The sequence below is a fragment of the Chroicocephalus ridibundus genome, chromosome 1, assembly GCF_963924245.1.
Source record: "Chroicocephalus ridibundus chromosome 1, bChrRid1.1, whole genome shotgun sequence".
Taxonomy (NCBI): Eukaryota; Metazoa; Chordata; class Aves; order Charadriiformes; family Laridae; genus Chroicocephalus; species Chroicocephalus ridibundus.
The window spans coordinates 177,269,334-177,284,271 of record NC_086284.1 but is presented as its reverse complement, the minus strand read 5'-3'; the positions used below and the strand labels follow the sequence as shown (position 1 = coordinate 177,284,271).

Below are 14,938 nucleotides of genomic sequence, written 5' to 3'. Positions count from 1 at the left end.
CTGTCACTCTTAAATATACATCAAAGCCCTCCAAAAAACCCCACCTGTAACTTCATGTGCCATCCAAATATGCGCATGCTTCCCCATCCTCATTTTTTTTACAAGGAGGACCAATTTGCCTCATTGCAATTTGATACAGCAAATGGTGATGTTTCTCTAGATATAGAATCATACTTTTCTACATACTCTTTAAAATACTAAATCATTTAAAATCTCTTAAAAACATGATTATTTCTTCAGGATATCTGTCTCTGATACTAAACTATTAGTTGATTTCTTAATGGAGAACTGTATGCTTTTAGTTTTATCCATCAGCCTAAAGGAAAATCTATGCACATTTACTGTATTGAAAGTTGCGGCTTTTATTATTAAAAACATAACGTCCAAAAAGTAATATTTTCTGATATATGATAATTGTAAATGAGAACAGATTTTAACTAAGCTCTACTGCATTTACCGCAGCAATCCTATGTTCCAGAATGACTTGAGAATATTGGCTTCCTGCTTGGATTTCAGCTGTAGAGTTCTACAGTTGGCATAAGTTCCTCCAAGCACAAACACCGGTCACATTATGTAAGAATTTAAGGCTCTGAAACTTCCCTTTTTATATGCTCCCTGTCATGAAAACTAGCTGTTAATCAGCCTCAAGCACAATCACTACATACAAAGCTGTGAATATCTTGTGTTTAAAACTGGGATATGCTCCTTAAACTTTTTAGCCCACCTGTTCATGGAGTCCTTGGGTTTATTGCCAGAAGGCACTACAATATGGGCTCTTACAACTCACTGAGGATGACAAGTCTTTAGATCTGGTCTGGTTTATTTGCATTGAGCCTAGACTAGCCGACATGAAAATTTTCTTCCTACAGAAAAAGCTCCCATTTCAAAAACCTTTGTTTTGTTTAGAAATACTACTAATTCCTTCTAAACGAGGTGAGGTTGTCTGCCCTAAATCTGGAGGACTCCTAGATCTTCAAGGAACATTTTAAAGAAAAGAACCTCATATAATCAAATTCAAGCAAGGAAACAGGTAGCATCCAGGAGATGGTGCTCCCCCAGTGCCAAGTTGGGAGGAAGGTGGCACAGGAAAGCCCCCTTGCAAGCTTGAAAGTTAGACCTTGCTTGGTTTTGGAGCAAGAAGCTAGAAACCCTTGGATTCTCAGCCCATGGCATTTTGTCCCGGCTGCATGGCTAAAGACTGCGAACTTTGAAAGCTCGGATATCCTCATGGCATACTGACTTTCAGCATTGCGTTTTTAGTGAAGTTCACCAAAACCGTGTCTCCCATGACACATTTTAGTATCATCTAAGCAGAATTTTGTACAAATTTTACTGGAATGTTCTGCATGAGACCTTACTGACAAAGGTTACAAAGAGAGTGCTGCTGACAGTAGGCCAGCGTTCATTATAAGCAGCTTCACACCTCTACTGGAAAACTCGTGTAAGGGTCTTCAAACCCAAAGATTTTGCAAGTTACTGATTTTAGGACATCAGTAAATGGAGAAAATAACACATCTCTCATAGCTTCAGCAGTTTCTCTCTCTCTCTGTTAAAAGGTGTACTTTATTTGTTATTTGGATGTTACTGGATTCTACTCCAAGTCATTGATTGTTGTTGTGCCCTTCTTCAGTAGGTTCAAGCCATTTAATACATGATGCTTCCATTTCTCTACAGTACTTATGCACTGTAATCAAGACACTTCCAATCCTCTTCTCAGAAAGCTGCAAAAATTCATCTTTTATGTTTCTCACAATCAGGCTTTTTCTCCATTTTTCCAATAGGAGTTGTGACTTTTTACCTTTTTTTGTAGCTTTCAGCATCTTAAAAAAAAATATGTACGCAAGAACTGTGTGCAGGACACTTGATATCCTTGCTGGACAGGCAAAGTCACCAGCTGCTTCTGCTCACTTCTGCTGTTGAGTGTTTTGCCCAGGATTACACTAGCAGTTCATGGTCTGTAGCTTATGACCCTAAGTAAGTCCTCAGCAGGAGGCACTGCCTTGTAAGATGTATTTCTTGATTCAGTAGATACTTAGAAATAATCTTGAGTTCTTTGTCTTAGGATGTAGAATTTTTGCTTTTGGCTGCATGAAAATGTACTCTGTGTGACTGGTTACAGCTACGTGATTTAGCACTTTCTCTGTGACCAACCTGTTGCATTACTATTTACCATTATGTTAATTATTGTATCACCTGCTTGCTTTATCAGCAGAAATGTCTTCCACATCTGTAAAAATGTCAGTAGACCTTGAACAGAAAAAAAACCAACTTTTTTGCATGTTTCCTTCATCAAACAAATTTACAATCTTATCAAAGAATGAATCTAGTTTTAGTTGAAAGGCCCTATTTTCCATAAAACCATGTGACTTCACATTCATTATATTCCATATCCTTTAAACCATCATTAATGCAAACTCTTATGAGTTCTTCCTTTGTTTCATCTGGATTTGATAAAAGGCAAATGGCTGATAGATACCGCCTTCATCCCATTTGGCCTTTTTTGAGTAAGATGGGCATAACATTAGCACTGCTCCAGTCCTCTGGAATTTCCCTTGTGGTCTAAGATTTATTAAAAATGAACATCATTGAGCCAGAGATCTCATGATAAGTACAGTCTTCTTTCCTAGATTTTTATAGATGACTGCAGTGACCTCTTTCTTCTTACTGAAGAGATTAATGAAATTCAGCGTGTGGTACTGATTGCTATGATGACCTTTGACGAGCTGTCTTGTCTTCCTAAAGAATGTGTTAAGAGAGTTTTTCAAAGTGAAATAGCCAGGGGAAGTGGAGTAATAAACAAGGTTTTTGCCTGTATGTATTTATCCAAAAAACTTGAATCTGTTTCAGTAGTTTCATAAATACATATTTTTGAACGCTTAGCTTAAGATGTGGATGTGAGCCTGGTAAGGGTAAGTCAATAGATTTGAATACATAGCACTAGTTAGATGGAACTCATTCTTGAACCATGCACAAATTTTTAACAAGCTGAACTTAAAATTTATAACGCAAGGGGTTGTAGAAGGAAGTATATACTAATCCCTTCATTTCAACTGGAACCAAAGACAAAAAGAATGACATTATCTGAGAGAGTGCTTTACATATTTCTGGCTTCCCTGAAACTAAGAAGCAGTAGAACAGGAGTGGCTCTGAGCTTTAATGAGGGTTTTCAGCTTGCCTCTTTTCCAGCTGCATATCCTTTACCTCATCTCATATTTTTAGGCAGTTTGGATGCTCTGGAAAAAACTTAGTAAAAGAGGACAACGGAAGAAAACTTTGCAAACAAAGAGCAACAATATAGAAAGTTATTTCAAATCTTGCCTGCGCTTGTAGCACAGAAGCAGTGGATGGAAATAAAAGATGACATTGACTTGGGTGAAAAGACCTGAAGGAAGGTCTTCTTCATCTTGATAAATTACAGGTGGAGAACTGTCTCATGATAAGACTTCACCTGTCAGCTGTTAACTTACATCAGCTGCCTGTGGTTTTCCCATTAGCAAATCTAGTTCCTTTTCAGCTTGCTGCGCAGTCTGTAGCCCTTTCCGGGTCACCACTGTGGTTGCAGTGCAGTGGGGGTCCTGTTCTGTCTCTATACCTGAGTTTTCTTTTTCTGGAAAAAAAAAAAAAAAAAAGGCACAGGCTTGTTTTGGCACAGAACTGTGTTGCATGCTGTCCTGGAAGCTGGAGAGCGTGGTAAGAAGGCTCCTGTAAATTCAATGGAAAGTAATGCCTTAAAGAGGATAGATACTTGGATTATTGTCCTGTTCAGGGAAACTCTTGAGTTTATGCCAGCTCCTCACATGTTCTGTTCGGCCTCCTGCTAGCTAATGAGCAAGCCCCTAGTTTTAAAACAATGACATCCTGTACTGCCTCTTGTCTAATTGCCAATTTAGGAGATTTTGGAGGAGGCTGCTCTGTCGTGTGGGGTTTGTGATTGGGGTCATGGAAGGGAGCTGGAGGTAGTGCTGGGGGATTTTATGGAGGAACATGAAAGCTGAACTGGTATTACAGCAAGCAAGAGATGAGAGAAAGGAGGACATATATCCACAGGAGTTGAGTGAACCAGGCTGTGTTAGTGTCATTGCAAAAGGAACCATTTATTTATAATGTAGCTGGGACTGGTACAAGGTGCAAGGTCATTTTGTCTTGGTGGTTTGTTACAGAGGAAAGGGAAGAAGATAGCTGGCTATGGAGGCGATTCACAATTTCTACTGAATTTCTCTTTGTAGTTCTTGCAGATCAAATAGAAATATACTGTATAGCTTCAGTAATGGAGGCACTGAATTCACCTGATAGTCTTTCCCTGGGGCTGTGGAATTTCAGCAGAATGTACCGGCAGCCATAGAGGATTACTCATTCCATCATGCCACTCGTTCCCATCTACTGGTTTGTTTAATCTGTTTGTTGTCTTTCGTTAATCGATAATGTATGATCATTTTTTCAAGGGCTCTGTTCATGCCAAGTTTTTAATACACTCCCACATCCAGTGGTACATCTTACAAGTAAGAAAACAGTAATTGATTTGATTCTTAATTACAGTTCTCTGCTGTATACTGATTTCCTGTATATTTTCAGATGTGTGCTGTAGTTTCAGTCCATAAACTGAAGTTTCGGAGTCAGTTGCTTTTGGAAACTAAGATGCTCTTCGTAGTAGAAACGACCTTAACTAAGCATTAAGGTGTCCATACTTACCGCAAGAGATGTTTTCAAATCAAGCAAGGGTACTGTACCGTGCCTTCCAGTACCCTGTCTCAGGAGGACAAGGATTTTATGTAAAGTGACTGCAATGCACATATAATATCCTAATAATTATGGAAAAGCTTTGTGATTTGACTTCTCACAGTGTCTGATAAGCCAAAAAAAAAAATCTTTCAAATGTATTACATTTCCTTTCAATGTTGTACTTCGACTACTCACTAGAAGACTAGCCTTGTGACATGCTATAGTTAATAAGTTTTCCATGCTGTCAAAAGTAATAATATTAATGTGCCATTCAGTTAAATTAATTTTGTTTTGTGCACTGGCCTGCATAGACGTGAGTGACATTTAGAAATATGATCAGGCAGGAGCTGAGGAGAAGCTAAGTGGCAAAACAGAACGAGATTCAATCATTAAAGCAGAGCAGCCAGCTGCAAGAATTAGTGGATAGGCAAAGAGTTACAGAAAACTGGGCTATGATGTTCGGGCATATATAAGTTTCTTTTAATTCATTCCTCCTTTTCTCATTTACTTAAGAAAATCAGTTTCTTCTTGTTTAATTAAGAACTCTGTATGTTTGGTAGGATGGTCTCTTGTTTGGAAATCAAAGAGAGTGTTTCTGCTAATCTTTGATGTCAAGTGCCTTCAGCCACAGCGTTTCTCATTTTGCAGGAGGCAGCTGATTGTAATGCTTTTAAACTGATGACCATGAAGTGTCATTTTCTACTAATAATAACAGTGTTTTCTCTGTCGATTTCCTCCGCTTTTTAGAAAGCAGTAATAGAAGTGCTTTCTCTAAACAGTTAAAAATGTAATGAAGAGGACTAAAAGGAGGAAGCTGACAAAACCTGACTGTTAATTTTTTAATAACATTGGCTGGTTCAAATTATTGCCCAACTTGCTTTTAAGTCCAATTCACCATTATGTTGGAGAATATTACATAATTAGGGCAGTTAAAAGAAATGCAATCTACTACCTTTCTATGTATATATTTCAATAAGAAGACAGGGATTTGTGAAGAATTTCTATGCTGAGTAGTGCTGTTGAGGGGGGGTGGGAAGAAAGAAAAAAAAAAAAAAGTAGATTTTATTTCCACAGAAAAATCCTGCCAGGTCTGTTCACTTTAAGCAAAGTTAAAAAGTAGTGCTGGCATATAGAAGTTGGATCACAAAGGAGTCAGAGTAGGACTGTAGTAGGAAAATCAGTCAAAAGGAACATGCAATTAAACCATTTCCTTTGGCTCTTCCTCACCCCTACTTTATACCACGACTGTATCCCTACAGATACCACCTCCTGATGCCTTTAATAAATTCACTTCATTTGAAAGATTGTTCCCTGTCTGCCCTAAAACTTCTCCCTTTTAAAACTTACCTCATGAACCTTTGCTTCTATTTCTGTTCTCTGTTCACCTAGCATCAGTCTCCTTTCCGTCTCTTCTTTAGCCTGTTGTCACTGCTAATCCCTTTTTTACAGCATCCAAAAGGAGCCCTCTGGATCTTTGCCTCGAGAACCCTCTGTTTCATCAGAGATCTCCTGCTGTAACCTATTTCACTTTGCCTTGCTGCTTAATTTACTTGTTATGTGGCTTGTAACTGGACACTACATTAACAGGAGCTTCCTTTTATGGCCAAGTTTGCACGTTTGAAGAGGGTATGACCTATGAAGACACTTCTGAAATAATGTTAGTAAAAGCAAACAGGAGAGGCTTTTGATCAGTGACACTGTGTACTTCCAGTTTCTAAGACAAGTGGGTTATTCCTGCAAATATAGACTGATCCCTGAATAAGGAAACATGCTGCAGGGCATTGTCTGTTCATATTTTATTGTTTTAAAATATTTTCTTCAGAAGTGCAGTGGGTATGGTCATGAAGAAGGTTCTTCCTTCCCTCCAGAGGCATTTAGCACCTATTTACTGCTGGCTGTATAACAGCGTGGCTGCTCCGCTCATGGGCATGAAATTCTTTTAGACAGCAAAGGAATTACTCTACTTGTCAGATTAATGGTTTAGTTGTTAAAGTCCTTAAGTTTATATTGACTGGGTTTATAGTTAACATTTTGCAAGTCTCAAATAGCTACTTCTGTAATCAGCCTTGTGGCTGAAAAGGCAAGGGAGAACTCTGCCTCTCCTATTTGCTCTCAGTACTTTATCCCAAAAGTAGTTCATAGGCTTTGGGGTACAGTGGTACTTGGTGTGCATCCGTATTCATGTGATTGGCTCCAAAAGTGTTATCATAATGGGCTGACGCGTTAGCTTCAGCTTTTCATTCTCTTTCTGGTTCTCCTTTATCTTTCGCTGCTGCACCAGTTATTTCTAGCCTATCTATGCAAACCGAGTTTTAAGAGCTTCTTGCTCACTTCCCACTCCTTTGCCTAATTGTGACAGAATCGTCTGCATATTGCGGGGTCATCTGGTCCCTGATTTGCAAGCATAAGAGAAAAAGATTGTCTTTCTTTCCTGATTGTACCTATTGCTGGTTTGAAATTTTCCGCTTTGTTCTTCAGCGTTGTATTTATAAAAAATTCAGTGCCTTTGAAACTGGTAAAGTTAAGGACAGCTGCTGCGGCAATACAATTTAAGGTTTAAAGAAAAAGGGAGAGCTCAACAAACCACTATTTCCTTTTCCCAGTATGATCCAAATTTGTACTGGGGGTGTGGAGGAGCAGTATTTTCCCAGTTGTAGATCCCGGATATGTGTACGAGTTGCAAATTCTGCCCACTTGCTATGGTGGCTTAACTGAAGTTGTGGCCAATCCACATCATCCATTTCTGCATCCATGTGATTCTGTTACTGGTATTATTGTGACACCTTAGCGGCTTAGTGTATTCATGGTTTACATGACAAGAAAAGGATTTTGTTGGATTTGAGATCTCCATGTGCAGGCAGAATACGATGGCCTCAAAACTGTCTGAAACCCGTGGATGTGGGAATTAGGATTAGAGATTCTGTCATTTCAGTTTACCCAGGCTTCCTGAATTTGAAAGTCTAATTTAGCTTATGTCCCACCTTTATGCTGTTCCTGTTTTCTCCACGGAGTTTTAAAAGACTTGGATTGGTGCAAAAACTGTACAGTGAACACTATGAGCTTCTATTGAAAATGTGATTTGTGGAAGATTGTATTTTGGGTCTTCACGCACAAACCATATCCTATTGTGTTTCTGTCTGGCTTATGCAAATATCCACAATCAAACCCAGGTATTGAAGTTGGAAACCCACCTCACTGTGCTTGTATCCTTCCTCTACTGACTATTTTTGAGTCTTAGATCCAATTAGGAAAAAGCATATGGTGCTGTGGCTCATTATTTTGGTATTGTTTTACCAAGAGAGCTGCAAGCATCAACTTTCTCGTAATATCTTCTACAAAAACGTGGAGGATGTTTATATTAAGAAGATAGATATCGCTGTTAGAGAGTCTGCAGTGCAAATGAGAGTAATCTGCATAAATAGCATTTTTCTCTGTAGCTCATTAGGAGAGTGTACTGTCAAGGCAAAAATGACTACTGACAAATACAAGAAGAAACATGAGACATGCAGCAGCCACTTAGAGTTGTCTCTAAAAAGTCCAGGTTCTTAACAGGACATCAAATAGCCTTTTCTAAGCTGAAGAAGTGTTACCAGCGCTGTCTGTGTCATTTATGTTCTGCTCCATTGCATCCTCTTTAAATGTAATGAAGTTATGAAGTTGCTTAGATGGAGAGAGTCTTTTGATTGGTGTTCAGGCATTATACATGAATAGGTTAATGTCTATGAACAGTTGGAAGTTTCTAACACTAACTTAGAGTTTCCATCAGAGATCAAAGTAATTCACTAACATAAATTATTTATACATAGGGCTGAAAGAAATTCATAATAACAATAAGGCACCTCCATGAGATAATCACCATACCAGAAGCACTCATCTGTACCTCATAGCCCTGCAGGGGTTTATAATTATCTCCTGCAAACCACACCTCTAGTGATTACTTTTTGTTACTTCATTGCAGTGCTGCCACTTGCAGTATTTTGCCTGACAAATATTTCTAAAATTACAAAAAAAAAAAACCAGTTTAGGAATAGAAAACTCGTGTCAATCATGCAAAGAGACAATGTTAAAAGTACAAGAAATATTGAAGAATTTAATAAAAGATTTAATAACAACAAAACATTATTAAACATGATTCTGTAAGCATTTAAAAAGGTACCTATGCTTTTTCTTCATGTTATTCCCTGGAATGAGCCCATTATCTGCTGCCATTTCCTGTGGCTTGCTGGTGATCTATGGAAAACTGGCTGTTTACATGGTGCTGGCTGCTTCTCTGTGCTTCCTGCAGCTAATATCACATTAAAAGAGGCTAAAAATGCATTAAACGCTCTCATAAAATTACTCTTCTGTGTAGACAATTGTGATATTTGCACAGAAGTATAACATGATTACAGATGGAGAAAGGCTGGTGAGAGGTGATGGTCTCCGTGGCAATAATTATATTTGTAAAGTACCTCCTCCAACCTCTGCTGAAGTACTCAGATTAGAAACAGCAATCCTAACACAGTTTTATACTTACTAAGCACACTCTAGTCTCAATGCAAGTACAAAAAAATAAACAAAAACAAAACAAAAAAAAAATCATAGAATGGTTCAGGTTGGAAGGGACCTTAAAGATCATCTAGTTCCAACCCCCCTGCCATGGGCCGGGACACCTCCCACTAGACCAAGCTGCTCAAAGCCCCATCCAGCCTGGCCTTGAACACTTCCAGGGATGGGGCATCCACCACCTCTCTGAGCAACCTGTTCCAGTGTCTCACCACCCTCACAGTAAAGAATTTCTTCTTAATATCTTATCTAAATATCCCCTCTTTCAGTTTAAAGCCAATCAAAAGAACAATGAGAAGCATGGTATTGATTTAAAAGTACCTTCCAGAAATAGGTGTTTAGACAGTCTGTCAATGAGGTTCATTTCTGAGCAATACAAGGGAATACAAGTTACCGTGTTGCTACAAGCAAAGCTCTGCCTAGTGAATCTGGGGGTTGAATGTTGGGTGATAACATGAGTACAAAGGTCTCTAAGATGGGGAACTAAAATGAGCTTTCAAATATACCCTGTTTCAGTCTTATTCAGAGCCCCGTGTAACCAGGCTAATGTAAACCAAGTCTACCATATGATAGAACAGCGACCACAGAGAAGACTGGGTGGCTGGGTGAGCTGTGATCATGATAACACAAATCAATAAGCAATTGATTTCTTCCATTCTGAACAAGCTGCAAGTGTTAGGTCAACTTCACTGTTAGCCTAGCCCATATGGACTTCTAAAACCAAATGTCAGGGGAACAGGAGCATGTTTTGCTGTCACTGTGCCGTTGCAGGCTCAGGTAGAGCTGAGAATGAGCTATGTAGGTTGCATGGCTGAAATCCGTATTGCCATGATCAGAATCTATGCTGGGATTTATTAACAGTATATGCAGACAGGGAGGAACAGTAAGTCCTTCCACAGCAGCGCAGTCCGTGGTTATTCTCGATACGAGTTAAAAATGTAAATTTTCTGATATTAGGATCTCTTCTTTTGAGCAAGATTATAACATGATTATAGCCCTCCTGGGTCACGTCAAGGTCTCTAAGATACCTCTTTCCAGCCTGAAGAGTCCTAATCGACTTAGCTGTTCCTTCTGTAGAGACCGTGTCATACCTTTGATCATTCCTGCTGCTTTTCTCGGAATCTTTCCCAGTTGTACCATATCCTTTTTGAGCTGGGGAGGACAGCCTAAATTTTCAAGCTACTGGCACGTGTGCACTCTAATGGCATTTTTGTGTGTGATGTGTACATTTAACATCATGTGCTATTTTGTTGTGTTCTCTGTGAGTATTTCCTAATTACACATAACTTTGTGTTTGTTGTGTGTGCTTTCTGACCACTGGTGATCACTGAGCTGATGTTTTGTGGGGAGCTATCTATTACAAACCCTGAGTCTTGTTCCCAACTTGTAATAATCAACTCGGAGTCTGTCCCTTTATAGGTATTGCATTATTATTGCAGTCTCCAAGTTTTTGAAAATTAAAAGGAACAATAACTGTATGATGCCATTCTTAATAATATACTGATCCAGTCCTTTGTTGGGACCAACATAAGCTGAATCCCGCATTCCCAAGGAAGTCTTCTGAGACAAGCCCACGCACCTTTTGGTAAGGGAGGAAGATGCAAACTCTGAAGTATAGCGGAGTATCTGGCATGCCTCCTTGAGATGGATATACTGCAGACGCTTATCCAAGCCTGGATAAAAAGTAATAGTGTGTAAGAGCTATTGAGACAAGAGCTGCCACTCATGCTGAAAACTTGGCTTAACAAATTAAGTTCAGTTTCTTTTAAATGGCCTGGAAGCTTGAGCTCCCAGTTGGAAAGGAACGTTTTGATTCCTTTCACATGGTAAAGTCCTTAGAACGCGGGCTGTCTTTTCTCTAGGAAATACCCACTACATCCATGAATATGTGAGCACTTGCTCTCAGTAGAGTTCCCCCAGGTTCTGACTTTGTCTCTTCCCCCTTGGCTCTTGGAACCTGGTAAATTGCCGTGTTCTTTTAGTATTTGCAGTATGGTGCACAATTCCTGCAAAAATTACCTAGTCTCTTAACAAAAAGCTTGGATACACCTTCAAAACTTTTAAACAACCAACCTTACAATTTATTTGAACAAAACACTGGAACCAAAGAGGCATATCTTGATAGAAATGTGCTTTATACTCTACTGCCAGAATAAATTGTGGAAACAGACATGTGCCCTAAGTACTACTGTCTCTGAAAGAGAAACACTGCTACCTGAAATGCTTTATTGGACTGTGCAGTGTAACCTGATTCTTTTTGTCTCTAAAGCGACTTTGTTACCCCCCGAGAGACACCATTGTGCCTGAAAGGAAGGAGGAAAGCAACTCAAATCATCCTAGTGATCATTTCCGAGCGGCACCCCGCTCTTTTCTCTCTCTCTCTCTCGTATCTGCAAGTTCAAATCTATTACTGCTTCTTTTAAAACAAATTTCTTGTAATTCTGAACATAATTCAGCCTTTCCTTCTTTGCCAGGATGGTTAGGAAGGTTATTAAGCAATGAATTGCAAAAGGTTGCATTTGGCAGGATCCCAGATGGCAGGCTGCAAGGCTGAAGGCAAAACCAAATATTCTTCCAATCGTTCTTGATGTGAGGAGGGAAACACAGTGAGCTTTCCCAGCCTGTATCTTCCTTTTTTTCTTTTTTTTCTTCCCCCCCGTCAGATAGGAGACAAGTCTTTCTTTATGCTGAATGTTTTGTGCATTGTGTTTTTTATACTTTCTGGTTTTGCGACAAACTGTGGTGAGAAACGCCCATGTTAGTGTTTCACGGAAAACAGTCTGGTAGTTGCGTTAATTGATTTCCACTGAAACACGACCTGGACATAAAGCCCAGTCATGACTTGGTTTAAAGGGCAAACAGTATTGGTGGGACCGTGGCTGTCAGGTGAAATGCTGAACTTCCTTTGCAGAAGCTGAAACTTCCTTTGCAGCCCGCACATATCTTGTCATTTGGCTCCATACAAGATAGTTGCTGTGGAGTGGACTCCAGTTGCTGCACCAGACCTGAGGTTATCAAGGGTTTAAGCAACTCGTGGCAGATGTCTCATGTTGTTCATTTGAATGTTTTGTTTAACAGGAGGAATTTGAGATGTAATCCTATTAATTTTCCATGGGGCTTTCAAAATTACTTTTTTAAAAGGTACAAAAAATGATTGAAATATAACACCACGCCTTGTTTGCTTTCACAGCAAGAAAAACTGGGTGATATCTGCTTCTCCCTCCGTTATGTGCCTACTGCTGGCAAACTGACTGTCGTCATTCTGGAGGCAAAGAACCTGAAGAAGATGGATGTCGGTGGACTATCAGGTAGGTGCATGAAAATCTGCTTGTAGATTTTGCAGGCTTGTAAAGGCAGAAAAACAACTCATTTTCTGTTGGAGGTCTCTTGGTTGAGAAGGTAAGGGCTCTTGTTCACTGTCTGAAAAATGCAGTTTGTGTTTTCTGAAAGTTAGGGCATGTCTGAGTATATCAGAACTCATTCTAGCTTAAAAAAAGGAATTTCATTATACATTGCGTTCCACTTCAAGACAAGGTCTGAAGAGTTAAACAGTCAGATGACAGTGCAAGCTCTCTGTACTTTGCTTCTCCTGTTGCCTGGAGATAAATAAAGACTATTCAGGCAAGAGGAAAAAAAAATCTGACTACAATCCCTATTGTCCGTTTAATCTCACAAAACGTGAGCATTTCCCTGCAATGTTACTGATAATACATAATAGGGGAACTCACCGCAGGTCACCGTGCTGACGGCTGGTTGGGGTGCTGGGATAATTGTTTCCGCATTTGAAGGGCTCAGGTGTTATTGCTCCCACGCGCGGGGTTGGGAGTGCCCTGCGTTTGCGTGTACACCGGCAGTCGAAATGACAGTCTTGTGCTTGTGGCGGTCAGGGAGGTTGATCTCTCCAACATGCTCAATACCCATAAACAGTCCTCGTAGTCTTTCCTCGTCGTAAAGCTGTACACGCCGCGAGTGAGATGATGTATGCCATGGCTAAGGGAGGGTGCGGTGGGCACACATGGCATCAGGGCTGTGTCTCTGTGGTACGGCTCTGTCCCAGCGACCTGGTGGAGCTCCGTGTAGGCTTCTGTTCTCTTCTGTGTCTGGAATTCTTGGACACAAATTACTGTCTAAATTGCCAATTAGCTGAGACCAAATTAAATAACAAGATGCTTTATAAGGAGAGGTCTTCCCAGGAGAATTTTATTTTATATACCTTCTCTGTAAGAGACAGTTTCTACCAACCATTGAGAATGAGGATATGCAGCTCTAGAACGGAAAACTTTTATAGCTGTCACTAACACACAGATGATGTAATTGCTGATTTTGAATTAGCAAATGACAAGAAAAAAGTATTTTGCTTTATTTTTGTATAAACTTAGCACAAGGTAAGATTCATATCCAAGATACACAGGGAAATGGGGACCTGCCTAAAGCAAACCTGAAGGTTTTATTTACCACTTTTGATGAACAATAAGAGGAGGACCTTCACAAACTGATGGGAAACAGAGTCTCTTATCAGTAACCAGTTACCTTTTTTTTATTTTATTTGCTTCTAAGGTCTTCCACTGCACAGCAACAACCATACTAAAGTAAAAGACATCAAAATATTGCTGTAGTCATTACCTGAATGAAGTCTAACTTTTTCTTGTCTAAAATGGACACTGGATCAGGACACATGACTAATAGTTTCTCTAATGCTCATGCTAAACCAATTGCAAATTAATGTTCTTAAGCACATTTACTTCCTAATTGTTTCCTAAGGAAAGATTAGATTGTCATCAGGAGGAAGTATGGGGGTTTTTGACTGAAGTTTAGCTCTAAGAGCCAGAGCATCTGTATTCTTTTCCAAGCTTTGCAAGAAATGTGACGGATAGTGGGTACTCAGCTCATAAGAAAAGAAAGAAAGGGGCAGGGAAAGCACTAATGAACTGAAGACCTTCTACAAACTTCAGATGGAAAATATAATGCATTGTGTTGGAAATAACAACAAGGAGAGATGAATGGGCTTACTTTCCTCTTCATGCTGAAGCACATAGAGGACATTTAAATGTATTTCTAGGGGATGACAGGTTTTGTTCTCCTTTTTTAGGGCCATGCCAAACCAGAAACATCATGTTCTCTTGGAGACAAACAAACCCAATGGGATACCATGGTTGTAGCAGGAATTCAAAAGTCACTGACAGTGATAAATGGCAGTTAGTACGGTGTTCCTGAGGCAGTAATTATAGATGAAATAATGTTGGTTTAAAGTGGATCCAGTATCTTTCATTAGGGAATTTATCTTTTGAATAAATTATGCAGAAATAACTTTTGAAATCAAGCTGAGATTCTGTTGTCATTATTCACACTAAATAATACCTACTCTCAAAGTACTGTAGTACTGCTAAGTGGTAACGAAGGTGGCAGGATTTTATCTCAATTAGAGAGTGCTTTCCCCACTAGTTTTGTTATTTTCTCTAGATAATAAAATGGCTTTTCGTTTTGCAAAACTGAAAGTTTTGCATTGCAGTGGAGGTGGGAAAACGTTAACAATCAAATGTGATCTCAAACCGAATGTTACCTATGTACTCAACAGCACTTACTGTCACCAAGGGAAAGCCATTAGCAAGAGGTGAAAATTATGCGGTTGACACAGATGGGGGGGAAAAAAGAATCTTAGAAATTTTTCGAAAAC

The 14,938-nt window shown here is 39.5% G+C and overlaps 1 protein-coding gene across 3 annotated transcripts in view; it reads left to right on the top strand.

Annotated features, from left to right (window-relative positions):
* Positions 1-14,938, top strand: part of SYT1 (synaptotagmin 1) — a 361,382-nt gene that overhangs the window by 293,376 nt on the left and 53,068 nt on the right. For all 3 annotated transcript variants that reach the window (XM_063322878.1, XM_063322876.1, XM_063322877.1), the window contains exon 9: positions 12,455-12,572. In XM_063322878.1, the coding sequence (XP_063178948.1) occupies positions 12,455-12,572 (118 nt within the window). The remainder of the gene's footprint in view (positions 1-12,454; positions 12,573-14,938) is intronic.